The 23,688-nt window shown below is 32.9% G+C and overlaps 2 protein-coding genes across 2 annotated transcripts; one reads left to right on the top strand and one right to left on the bottom strand.

Moving 5' to 3' along the window:
* The first annotated feature begins 490 nt into the window (after positions 1-490).
* LOC126730617 (putative E3 ubiquitin-protein ligase XBAT31) lies at positions 491-4,404 on the top strand. The gene is made up of 8 exons (XM_050434983.1): positions 491-926; positions 1,101-1,160; positions 1,257-1,328; positions 1,423-1,544; positions 1,639-1,779; positions 1,859-1,966; positions 2,484-2,742; positions 3,441-4,404. Exons 1-8 carry the CDS (start codon positions 747-749, stop codon positions 3,837-3,839), a joined length of 1,341 nt encoding a protein of 446 aa, XP_050290940.1. The 5' UTR covers positions 491-746; the 3' UTR covers positions 3,840-4,404.
* An 8,348-nt stretch (positions 4,405-12,752) lies between these two features.
* LOC126730601 (uncharacterized protein At3g17950-like) lies at positions 12,753-15,896 on the bottom strand. The gene is made up of 3 exons (XM_050434982.1): positions 15,435-15,896; positions 15,052-15,201; positions 12,753-13,484 (listed from the first exon to the last, which is right to left on the bottom strand). Exons 1-3 carry the CDS (start codon positions 15,444-15,446, stop codon positions 13,020-13,022), a joined length of 627 nt encoding a protein of 208 aa, XP_050290939.1. The 5' UTR covers positions 15,447-15,896; the 3' UTR covers positions 12,753-13,019.
* Positions 15,897-23,688: the final 7,792 nt, after the last annotated feature.

Here is a 23,688-nt window from a genome sequence, read left to right as displayed (position 1 = left end):
TTTTGAAGTAAAGTGAAATAATAATAATAAGAGAAATGTGAAAGAATGCACTTAACGCCATAGTTACCAACTTATTTTAATATTTTAAAAAATAATAATATTATATAAACAACTTATTTTAAAAAATAATAATATTATAATTACAAATTATTTTATAATATTTTTAAAAAGTAATAAATTTTTCAGTTTCAAAAAAAAAAATTTACTAAATTTTATATAAATTCGCTATTATTATTTATTTATTTATTTATTAATAAATATTTATGCATAAATTGAAAAAAATAGTTTGTGATTATAATATTTTTTTTAAAAAAAATACTTAAGAAAAAAATAATCACTGAGTTGAGTGGTTTTTCACTTTTTTGACAAGAGACTCATTCTTGGTCTTCAGCCTCAGTTGGTCCACAATACTGTATGAGGAATCTAAAAACTGCCCGATAAATATCTGACTTCTGCCCGAGACTGACACGGTCAGCTACACGCTCTCTCTCTCTCTCTCTTCTGTCTCTGAAAGACTTGCTTGCTCTAATAAAAGAGTCTGAACTCTGAAGCCTCTTCCTTATGAGTGTAGTACTACTTTAAGAAACATGAACTACACACATCATATATAGAGAGTTAAAGAGGCCACCTTTGTAACAAGGTGGCGCATGTGTAGAGGTGGAGCGCCACGCCTTGGAGCTTGGCTGAAGTGCGCCCACTTCTTCTTCTTCTTCAAAGATCAGAGAGAGTGAAAGAGAGAGAGAGACATGGGTCAAGGACTGAGTTGTGGAACCAACCATGAACAAGGGCTCTTTAGAGCAGTACAGTTAGGGGAGTTTGAGACTGTGGAGGCTGTGCTGGAGAGAGAACCAGCACTATTGCACCACACCACTGTGTATGATCGTCACTCTGCGCTTCATATTGCTGCTGCCAATGGCCAGATCAAGGTGGGTTCTTTTTCATTTCACTAGTTTTTCTGATTTTCTCTGACATTTTTGGTGGAATTTGATTGCTGGGTCTTTCTTGGTTTTGTGCTTTCTTATGTTGAACTTCATTGCTTTTCTATACATTCTTTGTTCTTTTTTATTGACGCGTGTTTCGGGGTTTTGTGCATTTTGTAGATTCTATCCATGCTTTTGGATCGATCTGTAAGGCCAGACGTGTTGAATCGTCAGAAGCAGGTAACATTTTATTTTCTATGCTTCTTGTTCGATTTGAATGTGATGCCTTTTTTGGTTCAAAATGTTTGATCTTGTGGTTGATTTGGAATGGTTCAGACTCCGCTAATGTTAGCTGCAATGCACGGCAAGATCTCCTGCGTAAAAAGGCTCCTTGAAGCTGGAGCTAATGTATGTAAAAGTCCCATTTAAATCTAAATTCAGATTTACTGATAGTGGTTTGATCTGAGAATTAGAAAATTGATGTGGTTAATCTTTTTATCAGATTTTGATGTTTGATTCCCTTCACGGAAGAACCTGTCTGCACTATGCTGCTTACTATGGCCATGATGATTGTCTTGAAGCGATTCTTTCTGCGGCTCAGTCTAGTGCAGTTGCTGCTTCTTGGTTAGTTCTTTTCTCTGAATTGATTTAGTGTTCTCTCTAGATTAATTTGACTTATGAATTTTGGCTAATGCTATTTATGGTGTTTTAATTGCAGGGGGTTTGTGCGGTTTGTGAATATTAGAGATGGTAGGGGAGCAACACCCCTGCACTTGGCAGCCCGTCAAAGACGGCCTGAATGTGTACATATTCTGTTAGACAAAGGAGCCCTTGTGTGTGCTTCAACCGGTGGATATGGGTAATGATTCTAGCAAATTTCAACCATGTTGATTCACGATATTCGTTTGTTTTCTGGATTGATATATTGCTATTTGCAGCTTCCCTGGAAGCACTCCCCTTCATCTGGCTGCCAGAGGGGGATCTCTTGATTGCATCCGTGAATTGTTGGCGTGGGGTGCAGATCGGCTTCAAAGAGATGCATCTGGGTATGATTTAATTCTCTTATTAATTGAAACCAAAACGTAATTAGATTTTCAATCGTATTTCCTGAAAGCTGAATAAAATGCATAGATTCCCAGTTGCAGTTAAATTTGACATCTCTTTTGATTGAATAATAAAATCATCTGCAAATTTAGCATTGTAAGTTGAGGAACACTAAACAATACCCATCAATGCGATAATTAAAATTTGAAATGAAAGTTTTTAATCCTTAAATTGATAATATATCCAATTTTGGGTAGCCCATTCTGTTGAATTCATACCAGCAAACGTTGTTTCTGTCCCAGCAGATCCAGAATTTCCTTGGGAAAACTTGGTATGCCCTGTGATTCTTCATTTGTAGTGTAGATTACTAGTCTATCTTTTACTTATCCCAAAAAAAAAAAAAGATTACTAGTCTATCTTTGGGTTGTTTTGTAAAATTTGTACTTGTTACATTTTCCTTAAACTTGATTTTGGATCGCAGTATTGACAACTGAACTCGTATTTGCCATGTATATGCAGGAGAATACCATTCGTGGTTGCTCTGAAGCACAAGCATGGAGCTTGTGCAGCGTTGCTAAACCCTTCATCAGCAGAGCCTCTTGTCTGGCCATCACCTTTGAAGTTCATCAGTGAGCTTAATCAGGAGGCAAAAGCTTTGTTAGAACAGGCCTTGATGGAGGCAAACAAGGAGAGGGAGAAGAACATCTTAAAGGGAACTGTGTATTCCCTTCCTTCTCCATCCAATTCTGATGTTGGGTTAGAGGACAGCATCTCTGAGGTATTTTGTTCCCTGCCATTCGCTTTGATATTTTTCATTGAATAAGAATATGCAGATTTTGAATTTCTAAAGATGCTGTAAATTTCAATTAGAGACAACATACAAATTTAGTTGAGTTTTTTAAAACTATAATTTTTCTGAAGCCTAACTTTGAAGATGCAACTCAATCTATTAAACTAACCCTTTAAGCAAGCTTTATTGGGGGTTAAATCTATGGATCCTTGTAAAAAAATCAGAGTTGGCCACTCAACTATTTTGTCATGCTTGATATGCACTACTTGGCATCGATCTCCCTATTTTAAGGTGTTCAATCTCAATTTAGCAGCTTACTTGCATCTCTAACATTGTTTATACATTTGCATTTGAGAAAGATTCATCTTGGTCTTAAACCAAATTATGATCCTGAACTTATTCATAAAGGCAATCAATTTCCAAAACTTTGCCTAAGGTATTTTTTTTTAGTTTACTAAGAATGTTTGAGGCAGAATCTTCCAAATATATATTGGAAAATCTTAAAATTCTTTCAATTTTAGACCTTGTCCCAATTAGTAGCTGGTTAGCTGCTTCCAATTTACATTCGTTAGAACCATGTCTTCTGTTATTATGTGAAGTACTAATCATATGAACGCATTAAGAGAAAATTCACAGATTGTTTCAAAAATGGAACTAATGTATTCATTGGGATGATTGTTCTGCAGGTCAGTGATACTGAGCTATGCTGCATATGCTTTGAGCAGGTGTGCACGATTGAAGTCCAGGATTGTGGCCACCAAATGTGTGCACAATGCACATTAGCCCTCTGCTGCCACAACAAGCCCAACCCAAACACAGCATGCTTAACACCACCAGTTTGCCCATTTTGCCGAAGCACCATTGGCAGACTGGCGGTTGCAAAGATGAAAAATTATGATGACACCGATCACGACATTGGTGACTTCAGTTCTTCCAAGTTAAGAAAGTCAAGGAAATCCCGGAACTTCAGCGAGGGAAGCAGCAGCTTCAAGGGCTTATCTTCTGCGGTGGGTACATTTGGAAAGATGGGTGGGCGCAGCTCTGGAAGGATTGCAGCTGAAAATGAGTGGGTTGATAAGACTTGATAGTTGGTGGCATTTGGTAATCAAGACTTCATATGGTGATCAAAGGATTCACTCTTTCTAATAGTAAAAAGGAAGACCAAAATTCAAGAGAAAGCCATCATGCTGGACCCATTGGTATGTATAGAGAGAAATCGATCTGTTAAATAGATTTGGGAAATAAGCAAAGAAGTGAGTTGCAGTTTGGGTTGGTAAGCTTGGTAGTTGGGGGTCATGTTGTAATATTTCTTTACTTGAGACTGAAGAAGTATTGATATTTTTGAGGGTCCTGGTCCTCTTGGATACCTGAATTGGTTAAAAAAAATAAAAAATTCTTTTTCTTATTCAAATCAAAATTCAACATTCTTCAGTGGCTGCTCTACTTGTATAGTTGTGGACTGCTACAGTAGTCTTGGAAACAGTCAAGATATGAATTGGGCTTTGACCCCACTTAGCTCTCTTTCCTTTGAAAGTGAGACTCTTAAATTGAGATGTAATAACTTTTAGTTTCTATATTTTATTTGGTTGTGGAAACTGAAGAATAAAAAAATACAAATAGAGAAATGCCTTGTTTGGCTGTTGGTTGTCATGTGATCATGTATAGTCTCAAGTCCATGTATAGTCTTCTAAAATAGAAAAAAGTACAAATTTTACACATTTTAAACAAAAAAACTCTCACATCAATGGTTGTAAAAATGTGTAAAATTATGTAAACATTTCCACGAGCTATAGTAATCATGTATATTTACATGGCTACTGTAGTTTGTTTATAATTATTTTGTTAATTTTTTCTCTCTCGTCTTTGTTGGTCTCCGTTTTTCTCATTTTTTCTCTCTCGTCTCTCCTTTTTTCCTTCTCTCTCACTCCTCATTCACTCTCTGCTTCAATAGTTCTGATCAACCTCTTCGTTGGCCTCTTCTTTTCAACCTGCTTCAATGGGTCTGATCAACCTTTTCTTTTCTCATTCACTCTCTGTTGGTCCTCTTCGTCAGCGTCGATTTCGGCTTGAATGGGTCTAATCAACCTTCACTCCGATCAACCTTGGGTTTCTGCTTGAATGGGTCTAGGTTTTGGCTTGATTTGGGTTTCAACTGCATTTGGGTTTTGGTTCCGATCAACCATGAGAATGAAAAATGAAAAAATCACAAAGCTTGGGTCTGAGAGATCTAGGTTTTGGCTTGATGGTGGTTGGGTGATGATGACGATGGTTGGGTTTGAGAGAGAGAGAGAGAGGCCATGAGTGAGAAAAAAAATATAAAAGAATGAATATTTTATTGAATAAATGTGTAAAATAGATAAATTGATGTAGGTGTTTTGTAAAAGTGGATGTGTAAAATAGAAAAAGTAAGTTTTTTCTTGTAAAATAAACAAAAAATTTGAACGAACTGATGTGGTTGCTCTTAGCTCTCTTTCCTTTGAATGTGAGACTCTTAAATTGAGATGTAATAACTTTTAGTTTCTATATTTTATTTGGTTGTGGAAACTGGAGGATAAAAAAAATACAAATAGAGAAATGCCTTGTTTGGCTGTTGGTTGTCATGTGATCATTTCTCCATTGGTTAAATAATTTGAGCACTCTCACATGACCCCAATAATATAATATAATCCAGACAAGTCAGACTGAACACCCAGGTGGGGCCTTACTGTGGGACCCAAATGAGCATGATCTAATAGGATGTTGACACGTGCAGGCGGGATGTTGGGCTTTATGAGTGTGTTAAAAGCCATAAAATATGCAGGCCCACCTAACTTTGTGTGGGGGTTCAATTTTGGTTGGCCTTTTGCTTTTGGATTAATAATTTTGGACGCATACCAAGTACCAACCATGTTTGTGTTGAAGAGGCATCTAGAATAGAAATTGATGCTTGCTGATGCATGTCATCATGCGCATGGGTATGCCCAATATAATGGCTCTTATATTTGGCTTAGGACTTATCTCTCTCTCTCTCTGAGCTCTTGATGTAGACACTTTGTTGACCTGTTCTTTGAGTTCAGTCATGGTTGGTACTAGTAGTGGATCTTATCATGTGTCCACTAATTGACACCATCGTGTACGATTAAGATTCTAGACGCGTGGGTGATTTGGGATCCCAAGTCCAACTCCTAAAACGAATAGAAAAATAGTACAGTTACTACCATTTTTGCAACAAGACTTTTAAATAAATTTGTAGTATTTGTAAGGGTTTTGCTAACTATCATCTTTAGAGCATTCATTAATAATTCATTTTAGAAAAGTTTTAATATCATTTTTATGGGAAATGAAAAAAGCTGTCAAAATATTAATTACTTTTTTTTTTCATTTCCTATAAAAAGTAAAAACTTTCTTTATATGAATTATTAACCAGTACCCTAAGGACACTCGTTAGCATTTCCCTATTTTTAAATGTTATATAGTAAGATTTATTTAATTTTTAACATTACTTAAATAAACAATAAGCATTTTTTTTTTTTTTTTTGAGAAACTAAACAATAAGCATTTATTTGGCCTTCTCATGCACGTTGGCCAAAAAAGGGGAAACTTGCCTATAGAGCACTCGTGTTCACGTCACATTAGAAGGGACAATATCTAACATAATTCGAATAGCCGAAAAAAAAGGAAAAACATGGTTATAGGGCATTTATGTTCACATCACATTAGGAGTGACAATATCTAACATACTTCGAACAAAACATGATATTCTGCAGGTTAGTATTTAAGATAAATAAGTTTGTATCAAAACTAGTTGACTTGCTTTGAGTTGATTAATAAGTGAGTCAATTCCTTGTTGACCTTTTAAACTTGCAATCAATTTGAAATTTCTTGATTCATATACATGAATGTCATTTTTATTTAATAAAAAATTAAAATTAAATATAAAATCAAGTAATTAAAAAATCAATAGTGGTATTGATAAATTCTTCATTTTGATTCATTTATTTAATTAGTTGAAATGAGTCATGTCTATGTTAACCTAATACACATTTATTGAAACCGATTCAAAGTGGTTTGCTTGTGTCAAGTGTCAACCTAACATGGCCAATACATTAAGCATGTTATGTGGGTCATGCTATATTAACCTACTTAATAAATAGGTTGTGTTAGTATAGAGTGGTTTAGACATGATTGATGATGCAAAAAATCGTCAGTTGAACTCCTCGTCAATAAAGATAGATGAAGATGTTGGCTTCATCTAGAGATGAACCATTTGGTGTTCTTCTTCTTTGGCTTTATAACATCTGTTGCTGTTCTTCTTTGCCTTTATAGCTAATGATCTAGAAAATCGTCAATTGAACTGCTTATCAATACAGATGGATGAAGGCATTGGATTCGTCCAGAGACGAACTTGCAAAAAGATATGAAATAGAGACGTTTAGTGTGTGCCAAAGGGCCTCCGATGATCAAGTTAGAATGAAATTCAATTGAAGTATATCACAAAAAAAATCGACTCGGGAATAGTTTTTGGGATCAGAATTATCTACCTTTGGTGCTTTGGTTTGTGTGGGTTTTTATAGCCCTTGTCTTTATTGTTTGAAGGAATATCTGCATTTATGGGATATGAAGTTGTTGGTATTAATGGTTGGCTTTTATTGTTTGCCAACGGCTATTCGTCCGTTGGTGCTCATACGTTACTCTTTAGTTGTCTTGGGCATTGAATAATTTGAATGTCTTTTATGCCTTCGTCAGTCATTGATCTCCATAGGCTATGCCTTGCATTGAATAGCATTTAATTCATTCGTCGAGAGATGGACAATCTTGATATATTAACACTTATCAGTAATGAATGTGGAGGCGTTATAGACTTTAATGGTTTTTCGTCCGCTAGTCCATTGGTTACGCTTTTACCCGTCTGGGGCGTTAACCGTTACTCATGTCATTTATTGGGAACTCATTTAATGTGCGCTGTAGTCGTTCATCACATGGACGATGTTGGCTTGATAGACGATGCTAAATTTCTCTTTTTTTGCTATATGATGGACAATGGTGATTTTTCTCCTCTTTAATAATTATTAAATAGATCTCCTCAAACCCTTGCCTCGACATAACATGATGACAATCTGTTAAGTAAAACAAAACTATAATTATATATATTTTAAAATAAAAGTTGTGTATAAACAAATAAATAAAATGTCCACCCCCCCCCCCCCCCCAAAAAAAAAAAAGAGTTGAAGCAAACGTGCACCCATCTCCCACCCCAAATTAAAAACGGGAAAAGACAAAGATTGCCCATGAAAATCTAATTTATGGGAGAAAGAAAAAAGAATTCGAAATCGATGTTCTAGGATGATGTCTGATTTGGTTTGCTTGTAAGCTTGTTCCTGATGAATGGATTATAGCAATCGCTGTTTTGGTGACGAGTATCTTGTGCTTTTGTTGGGGTTACGTACATACTTTGAAGTATCAAAAAGTTATTCCAAATCTTATCTCAATGTATAAATTAAGCTTATGTGGACTCAAATTGAATTGAAATCGTATTAATTTGCTCGTGCAATAATATTGATAAAAAAAAAATGGACACGTCAAGATTTGAATGAATTTTTTCAGCATTGCTCTTGACGTATTTGTAGTTTTGTACCACTCAGGCACTCAATTGTTATTCATAAAGTTTGTTTTTTAGCAAATGTCAATGCAATGTGACAAGAACTGAAATATATATTTAAGCAAAGAAAAAAAATATCCGTACGTTACAATTTCTTTTCAGCTAACTAAGATTTTGATTCCTAAACAAAATATTAAAAATATTAATATCATCCCTAAATTACTGATTATTTCAATCTAGTCTTTAATATTCAAAAGTAAAACATATATTCTTATAATGTTTACATAACATGTTAGTCACGTGTTGATCTCACAAAAATCAGAATATAGACTCTGATTTTAGGCCAACATTTCATAGAAATTTATTATTAAAAAAAAAAAAAAAAAAACTGTCACATTAATAATTGTAATTCGCAGTTTCACACTATGACAATAAGGTATTGTCATAAGCTATTGTAATTGTTGATTGTTCTACAATCCTTCGATTGATTGTTCACATTAGATTTCAGGTTCTTTATTGCACTCCCTAGTCCCTAATAAGGTTCTTTTCACATTTTCCTCTCGGTACTTGTATTATAGTATAATATTGACTCATTTTAAAATATTAATGATTAAATTTAGATAATCAATACCTTACGAATGAACTAAAATCAAACAGGTAGTTTAGGGTTCAAAATTAAAATTTAATCTTACTTTTTCTTTACACAAACGTTGCGATCTATTTTACTTAATAAAGCGTGTAAGTCTTTTCTTGCAAATTGTCTCATTTTTAATCAATTTCTTACTTGTATCGTAGTGACCTAGTGGGTCAATGATCATTACAGTTATGTTTTATATATTGCATTATATAACGAATTTGACAAGAAAATATCTACAAGAATGGATCATTTTCATTGGGCTTTATTTCCAAAAAAAGAAAAGAAAAGAAAAAATAGAGAATCTTGCATGGTTATTCCAATTTGATTCCAAATCAAAACTGTTGGAGATTCACATGAATCTGAGTACGTGTTCTATACGGCAAGCGAGATGGGAGCCGCCTATCAATTCTTCACAGGTATCAATCTTCTTCTTTAGAGGTTGTTGAATTGACGCGATTGACGCGAAGTAATGATTCTTTTTATTAAGCAATTTCAACACCTATCATTATTAATAAATTAAGTTTGTTTTTTTATTAAATTCTTAGACAGTCTTACAAGTTTTGATTATTCGAAACTTGTGTCACTTTCCTTGCATAATTTAATTTTAAAATTATAATCAATAATTAGTCTTCCCTTCACTACCGCACACCTTTAGTGCGATAATCATTCTACAGGTATAAGTATTTGTGGGGTGTGAAGGGTAAGGACCAGGGTTCAAGTCTCTAGAAAGGAGTTTCACACACATATATACTTAAATTAGACTAGAGTAGAATTCTATCTAGAATAAAATTAAAAAAAAAAAAAAAAAAAAAAATTCCCTCCAGCCAAAGCTCAAAACTATATCGTGCATGTCATGGTAATGCCGACATAGCTCTCTTGTGGCCAAACGGTTTAAAAAGGACAATTTGTACTTTTGCCGCCATATTTTATGTCATTTATTTTTTAAATTATTGCTTATGTCAAATTTTATGTGATTTAGAATTTATGTGGACCAATTTATTATACCATATTTTGGTCCCCACGAGCAGAAATTTTTAGCTTCGCCACGGTTCTTAGTTGTTGAAGGGTTTTTATCCTTGGGACATAGAAATGACTTGAAGTTAGAGGGGACGGCTTTGCAATTGGCTGTATGCGACAACTCCTACCTCCAACTTTGCTACTGCTTAGCCATTAAAGGTTTTTTTTTTTTTTTTTTTTTTTGGTGTGTGTGAGTGTCTTTGATGCATGCGTCTATGACTAGGCAAGAACAAAATTATTTTATTTAAATTTTTTTAAAGGGATGAGTTGTTTATTTTTGGGTAAAATTGGTTGATTAGGTCTAATTTTTTGGACAAAACTTAAATACAGTACCTTAGGTTCCCCTTTTATTCTACTATGTGGCCACTTAACTAAATAATACACTTTCATCTCATGAGAAAAAAGCCATATAACAGAATTTTAAGAGAAGAACTTAAAAAACAGCACGTAAGTACTGTATCTAAATCTTACCCTAATTTTTTTAGCTTTGATATTAGTAATTTTTGTTGTTGGCCTAATTTTTTTGGGCTCGTATAATTCGTTTTAGATTTTAGATCTATCATCTATACGGACTTTAGAAGAGGAGAAAAAATGGGACTTTGGATCTATGCACCACCATAACTTAGGAATATGCACTTTTTTTGGCCCTCAACTTAAATTTACCATTATTGACTTGAGCATAGACAATCAAATACTCTTAAACTCAAATAAAATAAAAAAAAACTCTTAAACAGTTAAACTAGAGTAATCAACAAAAGTACCATATCATACCTCAAAAGCAGGTTTATATTGAAGTTTATTTGATGGGGAACTATTTATCAAATAGTAGGCCATATTAGCTACTTCAGCTCAAAAATCTTTTGACAATTGGCATTGAAACATACACTTTTTTTTTTTTTTTTTGAAACTCCTTATTTCCAAAGATGTGAAAGCCAAGCAACTGGAAGTAACCTATAATTTAGAAAGTTTAAATTGCATTTTAGTGTCTGTTTGGAACAGTTTATTTAGTTGAAGTTAAAATTTTTTTTACTAAAAGTGTTGAAAAAATGTTAAAAAAATAAACAAAATAGTACAGTGGGATCCATGAATAGTATCAAAAAATATAGTGGAACCCATGAATAGTATTTAAAAGTACAATAGGACTCATAAATAATAATAAAAATAAACTAAAAATGGAAATAAACGGAAAAATTCAACTCATTCAAAAGTCTAATTTTTTCTTACTATCATTCCCACCACATGATTAGTTCAATTTGGTGAAACAGTAAAAGCTTAAAATTTAGGGACAAATTGTTATTTGGCATGTTATCACAACAATTTATTTTTTTGGATGAATAGTATCACAACCTTATTTATTTAAAGGGCATTCGTTAGAAACTTTTCTTTTTGGATTTTGTTAATGTGTGCCTTTAGGGCACACAATATTTTTCATTTTTGAAAAAAATTTCTCAGGAATTGAAAAAGTATTGACAACTTTTTTAATTTTTGAGAAAATATTTTCCAAAATGGATAGCTTAATATGTATCATTAGGCGCATATTAACCAAAACCCTTTCTTTTTTACTTGCTTTCCCCATGTTTCGTAAACCCAAAAAACCGCAAAACTAAAAAAAGAGCCTTTTGGCTGTTTTCTTTCTTTTTTTTCTTTTTTTTTTCTTTTTTTTTCTTTAAATTAGAAACAAAAATTATTTTCTCTTTTATGTTGTTTTGAGCTTGCCAACCAAACAAGTTTTATATCATCGAAAACAGAAAATGGTCCTTGGAAACAAAAAAATTGATATTAACAAAATTAGTTACCGGATATACCCTTAGTATGTGATAGCTTTTATTTATTTCTTTGCTAAAGTAGTGTGGTTTTGCTCCTCTCCACGACCTGATTATGGAAATTCCTTCCAAAATGGCAGAGCAACCTGATGAAAAGGTGGAACTGGATGTCCCAACATATATGACAAATTTGCTGAGTTCGAGGGTTTTCAATATGTGGCAAATATGGAAAGCCCGCAATGATATCAGGTTAAATTGGAAACAAGGTCAGGCTTGGAACAATGGTCGCTAGGACAAGCAAGAGTACCTTGGACTTTGCAATGGCTGCTAGAAATTTAAAATTAGTCCCAGATATTGATAACCAAAAATAGCAAGAAATGGACTCATCCATTTGCAACAATACGTAATGGTGCTGTGCATGGTGTAAAAGAAGGTATTGAAGTGGTTTCCAGGATAAGTAAATGCCTAGCCGGTGGAGGGTATGACATTTGAATAGCCTTTCTTCAAAGATTTACATTGACGGAGGGATAGGTGACTGCATTCCTCGTTACCTCTATCTCTCAATTGCCTATATATCCTATGCTTGAGAATTCCATTTGTAACCTCTCATTTTTCAAAATACTTCAATTGGTACACTCAAGAAATAAGTTAATTCGCTGATTATCCCGAATTGTAAAAGATAGTTACTGCCTATCAATTTTAGGGATTTATTTTTTTATCATTTCAAAGGTTTTCAAGGTATTTTGGTTATTTTAGTAGTTTTTGGGGTATTTTTACTATTTTAAATGTTTTGAGAATATTTCGGCAAGGTTCTAGTGGAATTTTTGAGATTTTGATAATGTGGTCAATTTATAGATTTGAATTTTTCTGCCGCCCTAAATGCCTGATAATGAGGACATTTTTCAAAAAATGTTTACACCAAACAAACCGGCTGAAGTTGCAATAAGGCTAATCTTAAGATTGAATCAATGATTTGGTTATGGAAACCACCCATAAGAAAACATTGTAGCTCACTCCCTTAATGAAAAAATTTATTTAATGCCTGCAATGATTATGATGACCAATAATGTGATTCCATAAACTTTGTACTTAGAATTACAGATGGAAAGAGTGTCATAGAGAACAAACTAGACCAGGTGGGTGTTTAGAAAAGCCATCATCTTCAATAGGTTTGAAATACATTCAATTTTTTCTGACAGATTATTCCTTCCTAGGACATAAAATTCATTTCAATCAACAAATTGAGAGCCCAAAAAGGAGTTTCACACGTTTAGTCCGATGGTTGTCCACACATGCATGAACATAGTGAAGGAACTCCAAACCCATCACCATGCTCTAAACCCCTATCTTTTCTCCTTTCAACATCTGAACTACTTTGAGGAGGAGCAATACGACCATTAACAAAAAGTGAGTTGGGTTCTGTGACAGGCTGAGCCAGGTCAAGTTCGTCGGGTCCAATATTAGTAGGGCTCTGGTTCCTTCTATATTCATCAGCAGCTCTTCTCTCCACTTCAAGAAAGTGGCCAAGAGATTGAGGACTCCTCACACTCTTAGCATCAGTACTGTCCCTTAAGCACAAAGAAAAAAGCCATATTCTGGACTTGGTGCTTTTCTTTTCCTTAGAAGGTTCGGTTTTTCTTCCCCTTAATGATCTTCTAGAGAACTCTAAAATGCTAGAAACCCCAATGAGGCTCCCAAGGGTAATGCTCTTGTCATGGAAAAAAGACCCTGTAGACTGCAATGCACCATAGTATGGTAAGTAACGGGTACTTTTTGGGACTAATATCATTATAAAATAAAACCAAACAATAGTAACATTTACATTCAATCAAATAGTTGACTGAATAGGAGTATTTTAAAAGTTCCTCCATCAATGACTATTGTCTAAATATTAAATCTTGAACCGCATGGTCAAGTCAATTGACTCAATTCTCAAATTTTCAAAAGCTATTCAACATAAGTATTTAGATGATGATGATGAATAACTTTTAAAATATATGCTAAAGCGAGATTAAACTACTGTAAACCGTTTTAAAGTCATTTTTTGGTCCACATTTGAGAGACCCCTGTATATGCTAAACTAGGGTTGCAGAATTTTCTTTTACCCTCTCCTTTCATAAGATAACTGCTGCAAAGTTCTCCCAGTCAGTTCATGGTTTATTACCATCATTAGCAAATACCTTACTTCAAATGGTTGCTAGTACCTGCCAAGAGTTTTAGCTAAGTAGTATTCCCCAATTCTCACAATAGGAAGAATCTTGTTCAAATCTCCTCTCCACTTGTTGCAAGAAAAAAAAAAAGTTACTACTACCATATAAAACTTGAGCATTTCTATCACATGCTATAGATATAAATTACGGTCACATCCAGGTAAGGTAATCATAATTGGTTGTCACTGGGAAAGGACATCCATCCATCCAATATCTAATGTGCATTTGGTAAGCGCAAAAACAAAAGGTCAATTTATTGAGCTTATTTTGATGGGTTTGGCTTCCTTCCAGTGATTTTGAGTACTGGAAGGAACATGACATGATACGTGTCTTAAAATGGACACGTGTCAATTTCGTGTCCCATCCTATGCTCTTGTCCACATGAGGGAAGCTCTACCTTATTTTTGCAAGCTTTACACACACACCAAAAAAAAAAAAACCCTCCTTTTCTATAATACTTTCAACACATAAGCAATTGATAATGCACTTCCAAATGTACTCCTAATCTTGAAGTGTCTAGTGATAATTGAATTCATCTCGCTGGTACAATTTGTCACTTCATTAGAGCACCCACGCAAATAGAATTACACAAAGTAAACTGTGTGGCAATTAGGAAGTGCTAGTAGTACTATAGTGATATTAAAAAGAGTACAACAGCTTGAAAAAGGACCAACATAACCCCTTAGAAGAGGCATTAAAGAAGAATTAATAAAGATGATACCGATTAAGAGTTTTGTAACTGGATGACATTATCTAATTCTCTTATGAACGCAAACTTGGATTTAAATCCTCCATTTTGATTTGTAGTAAGAAATATTAAAGACGGCAACAATCAAAGAGAGAGAAATTAGAAAGAGGATTTTCAAATTAAATTCCTCCAAAGGAAATCACCAGGCATCTTTGTTCATAAAAAGGACAAACTGAAAGATACCAGTAAAAGCAATAGGACTACTATAGTCTATAATCATGTCAGAGGATATGACTTTTCCTTTTTACACTAATTACATCTCAATAGATACATCAAAGACTAGACACCTAGGAAAAATGTACCAGAGCAAAATTTTTACCTCAGATTTTGTTAATATTACTGACCTCTGTGTCCAAATCCGATGAAGAATCTGTGGAGGAGGTTGGAGAGCCAGTGATTAAAGTGTTGAATGATATTGATCCAGAGAAATTTTGATTTCTAGCCAACCCAACTCTCACATTCAGGGGCTGCAAACCCAGGGGCCAGCCTTCCTCCTATAATCAAATCAGTCAGAAAAGCAATTCATTGAACCTCACAGACAAAATAGACAAATATGAATAAGAGAACGCTACAATAAGAAACAAGACAATGGTACAAAAAGTAAGGCCCATTATATATATATATATATATATTAAAAAACTTATAGGAAAATACTGTAGAACCAGCATGCAAACATGGAAAGAAAAACAAAAACTCAAATGAGTCAAGAGAGAAGACAAATGAATACCTGTCCAGCCATGTGTGCCAAGTACTTATATAGTACTAATGGTGACTGATTATGTTAAAACAATTTCAATGAGGTCACCTCAAGTACTAAAAATGAATGAATGAATGAATGGAACTGTCATTTTCTTGGTGTTTTAAGCTCTGCAAAAGAACTGCAGTTCGATAGGTTAGTGAGAAGATGAATCAGGTAAATCTATATAGTGGTCCTTCAAGTGCACAGTAGCTCAAGAACATCACTAATAAGCGAGAGAGAGTGTACTAAAAACAAGCAGAACAAAACAGGGTCAAAAAGAGTAACAAAATGAGTAAGAGGGGTTATCATTTGTGTGCACCCTTTCTCGGCTTTACTTGGGTTTTGTTGACCAGAAAGAGAAAGCAGAATGATTTTGTTTTCCAAGTGAACAAATGGCAAAAGTCCAGAACAAGCTCAGAAACTGTCTTCCTAATTTAATGACAGATATACCGTATTTGAGGAGATAAAGCATTTTAATACAACAAAACACTTCTCTTTTTTTCTTTTTCTTTTCCAAATTCTTATCTTCTTGCATAAGGAAATATTTATTTGTCTTTCTTTTTTGTTATAATTTCAAGGGAAATAATATTTCGACTGATATAAGTCTAGAGAGAAATGTTCACACTATTTTTCACTAACTTGACTTATAATATATGTATATTACATATTCACAATTTAGTATCTTAGAAAACTATAAATAAAGGTTGTGGCCCCTACTACTGTTCTATCTTCTATTTGAATCGATTTCTTTCTCATCATCCTCTCAAAGAAGCAGCTTTCACGTTGCGTGAGAGAAATCAGTAATGACATGGGAATAGGAACCCTCTTAACCTTAAACGCAAGGAATATTTATTTTGAACTCTTAGCTTAGTATATAATAAGGTTTTCTTTTTGAAATAAAAATTATTTGGCTAACAACCTTGTAATTTAATTTGTACCTCATTGTATTTTTTACGAAAGTGTCTAAGATTCAAATTTCTTTTACTCGAATTATTGATTTATATATAAAAAAATTACTTTGAGGATATTAGTGGGTCCATATATTGTAAATAGACTATTGTTATAACTCCTTAAGGTAGTTCAATGGTGGGTTCACGTGTATGTCTGGGTGATCACAAAACCACTTTAACTTGCAAAAAATGGTGTGTGTGTGTATATATATGTATGTATGTATGAAAAAAATTATATATTAAATGAATCTATTGTGACTATCCTAATAAAAATGTTTTACACTCTAGCTTGAGAATCAAAAGAATTTAGATTCAATAAAAATAAGTTTAATACTATATTTACAATATTTTTACAATAATTTTATAACCAATTTTATATAGTAAGTTGTTACCGATTCTAATTTGAGTTCAACACTAACATCACTTTTTTACCCACCAATAATATTTTATTGTATAAAATTTGTTGCGAAAATGTTGTGGACATAACATTATTCTAAAAATAATTCTAACTCCCCAAACATAATCGTTAACCCCTTAAAAAACAACTTAAATAATATAAATAAAAATTAGCTCAAATAGCAACAAAAATAACCACAAAAAAAAGGATTAGACTAAACAACAAAAAGTGAACAAATTATCAGCAAAAAGCTTATTAAAAAACCAGAATAAAATAAAATTGCTAATCATTCAAATTTGTAGATTGTTTAACTCATTACATAAAAATAATATCTAATTTCATTTTTTCTTAAAAAACGGTACCAAGAGAACTGGGTCGTGAGTTTCAATTATGTTCTTTTTGGCTTTATAGTCGCAACAATTTTGCTCTTCTTAACTATTTGGCTCGCACTTATAGCAAATATCATTCCCCCCCCCCCCTCTCTCTCTCTATTTTCCTATTCTCTATTACCACTTTAAACTCTTTCTCACTTTATATATATATATATATATATATATATATTTTTTTTTAGTTATTAGAAAGAAATTATAATACTTCATATATTTATGTGGTTTTTTTTTTCTTTGTGATATTGATATATTCAAATTATTTTTTAATAAAATTTATATAATTTAATTTCTTATTGATCGCTTTAAAAAATATTCCTAGCCGCGGCAACAAGGCAATTGCATCAAATAATGACTAGATATTAGAATACAACAAGTCAACAACTCATAGTGGTCACACATAAATTAGATAAAAGAGAACCATTCCAATTTGGATATTTTGCTACTAAACGATGAGGTGAGCAGTTGGACACATAGGGGATGACCCATGCGCGATGGCCGATGGGGTCAATTAATTTGGACAAAACCTAAAGATGTGCATATGTACGTGCCACGTGCCTAAAAATAGAAGCTTTTTTTGGGTCCCAAAGGCTAGTAAATTCCAAAGGTACTTGAGAAGAAATTTCAGGAACAATGAAGGAAAATTATACATAGGAACTGTTATGCGAAGAAAGTTTCTTGCATTTTATGATATGATGAGTGAGAAGAAGTTGGAAGAAGAGGATCCAATAAAGTGGACAACAAATAAAGGGCAATGCTTTTGCTTTTTGTGGGTGGCAAATTGGCAATCACATCATTAACCGTATCAACAAGTCCACCCCTAGCTAGCTAATTCTAATTGAGTACCACCTTTTTAAGTCTTTTTTTTATTTGACCCACCACAAGTCCCTCCATCTTTGTCGTGACACAACCAAGCTTTCAACATTTGGGGCCACCATAAATGGGTCTCTGTGTGGAAAATCAAATTACTAAACGATTTGGTGCTTTGACTATTGTCTTCATCAGTGTTTTATTACTTAGACTTGGTCCAAATGTTTTTATGACCCAAAAGAAAATGAGACCAAAGTTTGAAACAAAAATTTCATGACCCAGTTGTGGATAAGAACTAGACCCAAAAAAATAAAAATAAAGATTTTGAAAGATCTACTCAATCTCTATCAATCTCTTGTTTAGGGTTTCTTTTCTAACTAACTAAAAGCCTGTCTGGTAGAAGAGTTTGAGTAATGTTGTTTGTATTTTTTTGAAATACGTGTGAGTGAAAAAATGTGTAAAAATGTATGTAATGTTGTTTAAAAACTGAAAATGAATTATTTAACAATTCTACCAAACAGGCCTAGGCTTTGAGATTGTAGTTAGTGGACAAACAAGGCCGAGCTCCTTCGGGCTACAAGTCTCATTGTCGCTTTATGAAGGCTCTTTTCTGGCTGATTATATATCAAATCTTGAAAGCCCAATTTAATTGACAGGGAAGATCCAATCCCTTTGGCCCTCTGGGCCACGGATCTTATTTTCTCTAGCACTAACCTAGAGACCATGTTTAGCCATTGACAACACTGGCCAAAAATTATACGACCATCTATAAGACAATAAATAAACGTGTAAGGCCCGCTAAAATTACGTGCAGCACAACCTAAATCATGGCCCAAAGCAGGGATGGAGTCAAAAATTTTAATTAAGGGGCGGCTTTATTGTTGATTATGTGCAATGCTACTATTTAGCTACTGGGATTTCTTTCTTTTTTTTGGTGATGGTAGGAACAAAATTATCTTTGTTTAGGATTTTTTAAAGGACAGGGTTATTTATTTTAAATAAAATTGATTTATTTAGCTTAATTTTTTTTTTAATTTTACTATTGGTAATTTTTGTTGATGAGCTATTTTTTTTTTTTTATCTTGTATATTTTGTTTTAGATTTTAGATCTATAAATTTTTTTTTATAGTCACTAAAATGAGGAAAATACTAGCGCTACAAACTTTTTTATAAATTATTGCTGTGATAAGTGGTTATTAGTAAGTAAAAAAATGATGTGAGTGGTGGGCTCATGTGCGAATCAATAAGAATTTGCTACTAAAATAGTTTGTAAAAATATTGTAAAAAATTTTGTGAGTATAGCATTACTCTTAAAAGAATTAATGATATTGTTTAAAAGAAAAAAAATGTAATTTTATAAAAAAAAAAAAAAATTTGCTAAAATTAGTACATATATATAATAATATATTTTTAAAAAAAATTGGGAGGGGGGGGGGGAGATTGCCCCCTAGTCCAAAGGTAGCTATGTACCTGGCCCAAAGCCTTTGTTGTTGTTGTTTTTTTTTTGGTATAATTTGGTAGTCAGAGAGATGATTTTAACCTTAGACATTTTCGTTGAAAATACTATTAGGTATTATTTAAAGGGTCATGCTAATGAATGCCCTTAATTTACACCATTTTAAGAAAAAATTTACACCATTTTTATGGGAAATGAAAAAAGATGTAAAAATATTAATTGTTTTCTTTTCTTTTCCCATAAAAACTTTTCTTTAAATAGATTGTTAACCAATGCCCTAAAGGCATTCGTTAGCATTTTCCTTATTTTAAATTATAAATCTCTTGGTGATCCAAATCCCATGTGAACTCAAGAAAAAAGTTGAGGGAAGTTTAGTTTATCAAGTAGGGGGAGTATTTAATAAGTAGTTGGTATGTCTAACACGTTCATTGTTCAATGTGTCAATTAGCTAAGAGCTACCCAAAAGGTTCCTAAACTAATGAACTCAAGAAAAAGTTGAGGGAAGTTTAGTTTATCAAGTTGGGGGAGTATTTAATGAGTAGTTGGTATGTCTAACAAGTTCATTGGTCAATGTGTCAATTAGCTAAGAGTTACCCAAAAGGTTCCTAAACTAATAGGCTAGGCAAATGTAACTAAATACACGAACTCAAAAGTTTTATTACATAAGGGGAATGTGTTAGGCATCACACCCCACCTATTATAAAATATTACGTTATTTTAATATCATTCCTAATTTTTATCAGTTGGATTCCAACCCATGTATTTGGCAATTGGATTTAGAAAGAATAATATAAAGATTAAGAAAGTATATAGACTCATAGTTGTCAAAATGTGAATCGTATCATAAATCAATTTTTTATTTTTGTATATATAAATGATATATTCATGATAAATTTTGAATATATTCAACTAATGACTAATTTATTCATCACTAATGCAATAATATTTAACAGGCTAACTAAATAAATCAAATTAAGATGTGTTTATAATAAACACATTCGAATTTATTAAACTCAAAAGAGATAATACATTACAATGGCCCAAAATAATAATTTCTTTTCATTATATTTACCATCTTGTCTAATCAACTCCATCTAAGTCAATATTATCATCATGTTCATCATTTGCAAACATATTTCTTCATTGAAATTTTCTTTAAGATAAAAAAACATTTACTATCTCTTCTTGTTTTTTTTTTTTTTTAATAATTAAAAAATAATAATTTCTTCTTGGGCTTAGACTTATAACAATAATGACAAAAATAAAAAATAATTATATTGTCAGTTAATACCTTATTCATAGTATAAGTAAAGTGTAAGTATGTAGTCCAAATTTTGTAGGAGAAAAAGAAAAGAAAAACTTATGGACATGTTATTTTATTAGGCTAAATTAAGTAACTTAATAATTTTGTGTTAAAAAAAAGTATAACAATTTGTTAGATTAAAATAAAAGTACAATTTTTAACCCAAAAAAAAAAAAAAAAACACATATACTAAGCATGTGAAGTCTAGGAAAGTACAAATAGGCATGCTTAAGTCATGTACCATTTTTGGGGGGGGGGGGGGGGGGGTGGAGTTGCATATTCATGTGTAAATGGGCTTATCTCACTCCCTTAAAAGCAAAGCAATTTATTATTAATATTTTGCGTAATTCTCCTACAAAAAATACACTACTAAAGGAAAGAGTTAAATTTAGATTTAGAGGAGGGGGACTTTGTTGGCTTGGTTTTTGAATTCTGTGTGCATAGGCCCAATTGTTTTAGACCATGAACAAATTTCTTTCTTTTGCAAATAATTATTGAAAAAATATTTTTGGAAAAGAAAAAACATATTTTAAAAGTGAAAATCTCATATCCTTTTGGATATTTGGAAAAATGTCACTTTGAATTTAGAAGGAAATTCTTTTTTTGGATATTTGGAAAAATGTCACTTTGAATTTAGAAGGAAATTCTTTTTGGCTTTTTAAAAAAAGGATTGATATTTTGGATTTTTGGAAAAAGGGAATATTTTCTTAGGTATTTTAGAAGATATTATTTTTAAAATCTCATGAGTTTTTATTTTGGAGAGGATATTTATAAAAAGGTGCAATTTCTCTTATGTTTTTATGGAAATAATATTTGGGCTAGAAAATGGATTTTTGGGAAAATCTTAAACACTTTGGAAAACATTTTCAAGGAAAAATTGAATTCCATATGTTTTAGAAACTTACTTCTAATCTTTGAGAAAACATTTTCTAAGGGAAAATCCCATGAACATGAAAATCATTTTTTGGTAAAGATAAATCCCATGGTTTCTAAGAGAAAATTTTGGAGATAAAATCCATGGTGTTTTTATGCAAGTTTCATGGGTCTCTTAGAAAGTTTTCTTCAAAGTAAGTCTCATGGGTTTTTTTATTATAAGAAAATGTCTTTGAAAGTGAAAATCCCTATGATTTTATAAAATGTTTTCATAGAAATATCTTTGTTAAACACATGATTTGGCACTAATTTCAAAGGGTCTAGTTAATGGCCTTAGAAAATTTATTAATAAACCATTTTAAGAATTTTGATACCACTTTCATGGGAAAAATAAAAAATTGTGAAAAAAATCACTTTTTTTTTCTCATAATTTTTTTTTTAAATTTCCTAAATCAATACTTTTAGGGCATCCGTTACCTTTTCCCAATTTCAAAAACAACTTGTAAAACATGTTTGAAAAATGATTTTGGAAATTTGCTTTTAGCAAACAAGCTTTGAAAATGTCTTTGAAAAACAATATGAAAATAGTTTTGAGTGAGAATTTTGACCAAACCATTTGATGTAGAAAAACCGAGTTTTACAACACTAGCTAAAAAGCTAGTATGCAAACCCACTCACAAGATAATAGTAAAAATCATAAAGGCAATAACAACATGCTAGCACACATCAATCTAGGAAAATGAGAACTCAAACATGTAAAGTTGTGATTTCCAACTAGTCTTTGTTGGGTTTAATTCCGTGTCAAATTTGATTGTATTTTCTTCAATCATTTCCCTGTATTTATGTGGGTTTAATTGTAAGGGATGAGTGTAAGAGATTGATGAAGAATCAAGCGTCAAAAGAAGATTAGTGAAGTTTGCGACTAGCTCGCAAGAAGGTAACCCGCAAAAGGCCACATGTAAAGCACATGACTTGAAGATGAAGAGTCATGCCAAGCTATCAAATTCATGAGTCCTTTGCGAGAAAGGCCATCTCGCGTGGTACCCGCAAAACTCTTTGTTTGGCAAAAAGAAAAAGTGTTTTGCCAAATTCTTTATCCACACTATAAATACCCTCTTTACCCACAAAATGTATGGAGTACTTTTCAGAGAGAAAACCCTAGCAAAAACACTTGAGAGTTAGAGATTGTTATACCCACAATCATCTATACATTTTCTTTTGGTTTTCCTCTACTCCTACCTCTCTATCTCTACATCCTTGAGAGGTTCTTAGCTCAAACACTTACCACACCCAATCTGAGTGTTGAGTCAAGTTTTGGTGCCTTTAGGAAGTATTGAAAGGAGCCATTAAGTGGCGGATGCAATCGAGCAGAATTGTGGGATCTTGAATGACATGACTTTGAGAAGTTCATTGGTAGCAGGAGCTTGGAGGATTCAAGTACATGGGGTAGACTAGGCTTAGAGGGTCTTTTGTTATTCGTGTACTCCAACTTTATTCACTAGTAGATCGATTTCGACTTGGAGGGTCGCGAAGAGGTTTTTCGCCGAGTTCTCCAGTTTCCTCTTCGATAACACGTCTTAGTGTTATCTTGTATTTGCATCTCTCTTCCCTAATCTTTAAGCTTTTCATTTATTGTTCATTGTGGTTGGATATGGCTTAGAGTAGTGTTATCGGTTTATTGCACATATTTACTCTTATTCTGCACTTTGTTAAGTTAGAGTAAAAGCAATCTAGTCGTAATTTTAAAATTAGGATCTGAACAAGCTTTAATGTTTTCACACTAATTTGAACTTTCAATTCGTATCAGAGCGGGTCCACTTTGTTGGATTTCGATATCCTTGTGTGATCCTAGAGCCCGTTTGAAATGGATAGATCTCAATCCCTCAACGCACCTCCCTACTTTGATGGGAGTAACTATGCTTTTTGGAAAGTATGTATGCGTTCTTTTCTATGTGCTATTGATGAGACCGTTTAGGATTCCGTTAAGAATGGTTGGGTGAGACCTACAACACCCAAAGTCAAATGGGATAAGGCTACACTTGCTTTGGCAAACGCTAATAGCAAAAC

Source organism: Quercus robur, chromosome 1 (assembly GCF_932294415.1).
Source record: "Quercus robur chromosome 1, dhQueRobu3.1, whole genome shotgun sequence".
Taxonomy (NCBI): Eukaryota; Viridiplantae; Streptophyta; class Magnoliopsida; order Fagales; family Fagaceae; genus Quercus; species Quercus robur.
The sequence above is the reverse complement of the archived record's forward strand: the minus strand, read 5'-3'. Positions and strand labels throughout refer to the sequence as shown.

What these genes read in the sequence shown, in the direction of transcription:
- LOC126730617 (XM_050434983.1), top strand. Translation starts at nt 747, where the DNA reads ATGGGTCAAGGACTGAGTTGTGGAACCAACCATGAACAAGGGCTCTTT. An exon ending in TCCTTGAAGCTGGAGCTAAT is followed by an intron (nt 1,329 to 1,422) that starts GTATGTAAAAGT and finishes TCTTTTTATCAG; the next exon opens with ATTTTGATGTTTGATTCCCT. An exon ending in CTTCAAAGAGATGCATCTGG is followed by an intron (nt 1,967 to 2,483) that starts GTATGATTTAAT and finishes ATGTATATGCAG; the next exon opens with GAGAATACCATTCGTGGTTG.
- LOC126730601 (XM_050434982.1), bottom strand. An exon ending in CATCGGATTTGGACACAGAG is followed by an intron (nt 13,485 to 15,051) that starts GTCAGTAATATT and finishes GGTGCATTGCAG; the next exon opens with TCTACAGGGTCTTTTTTCCA.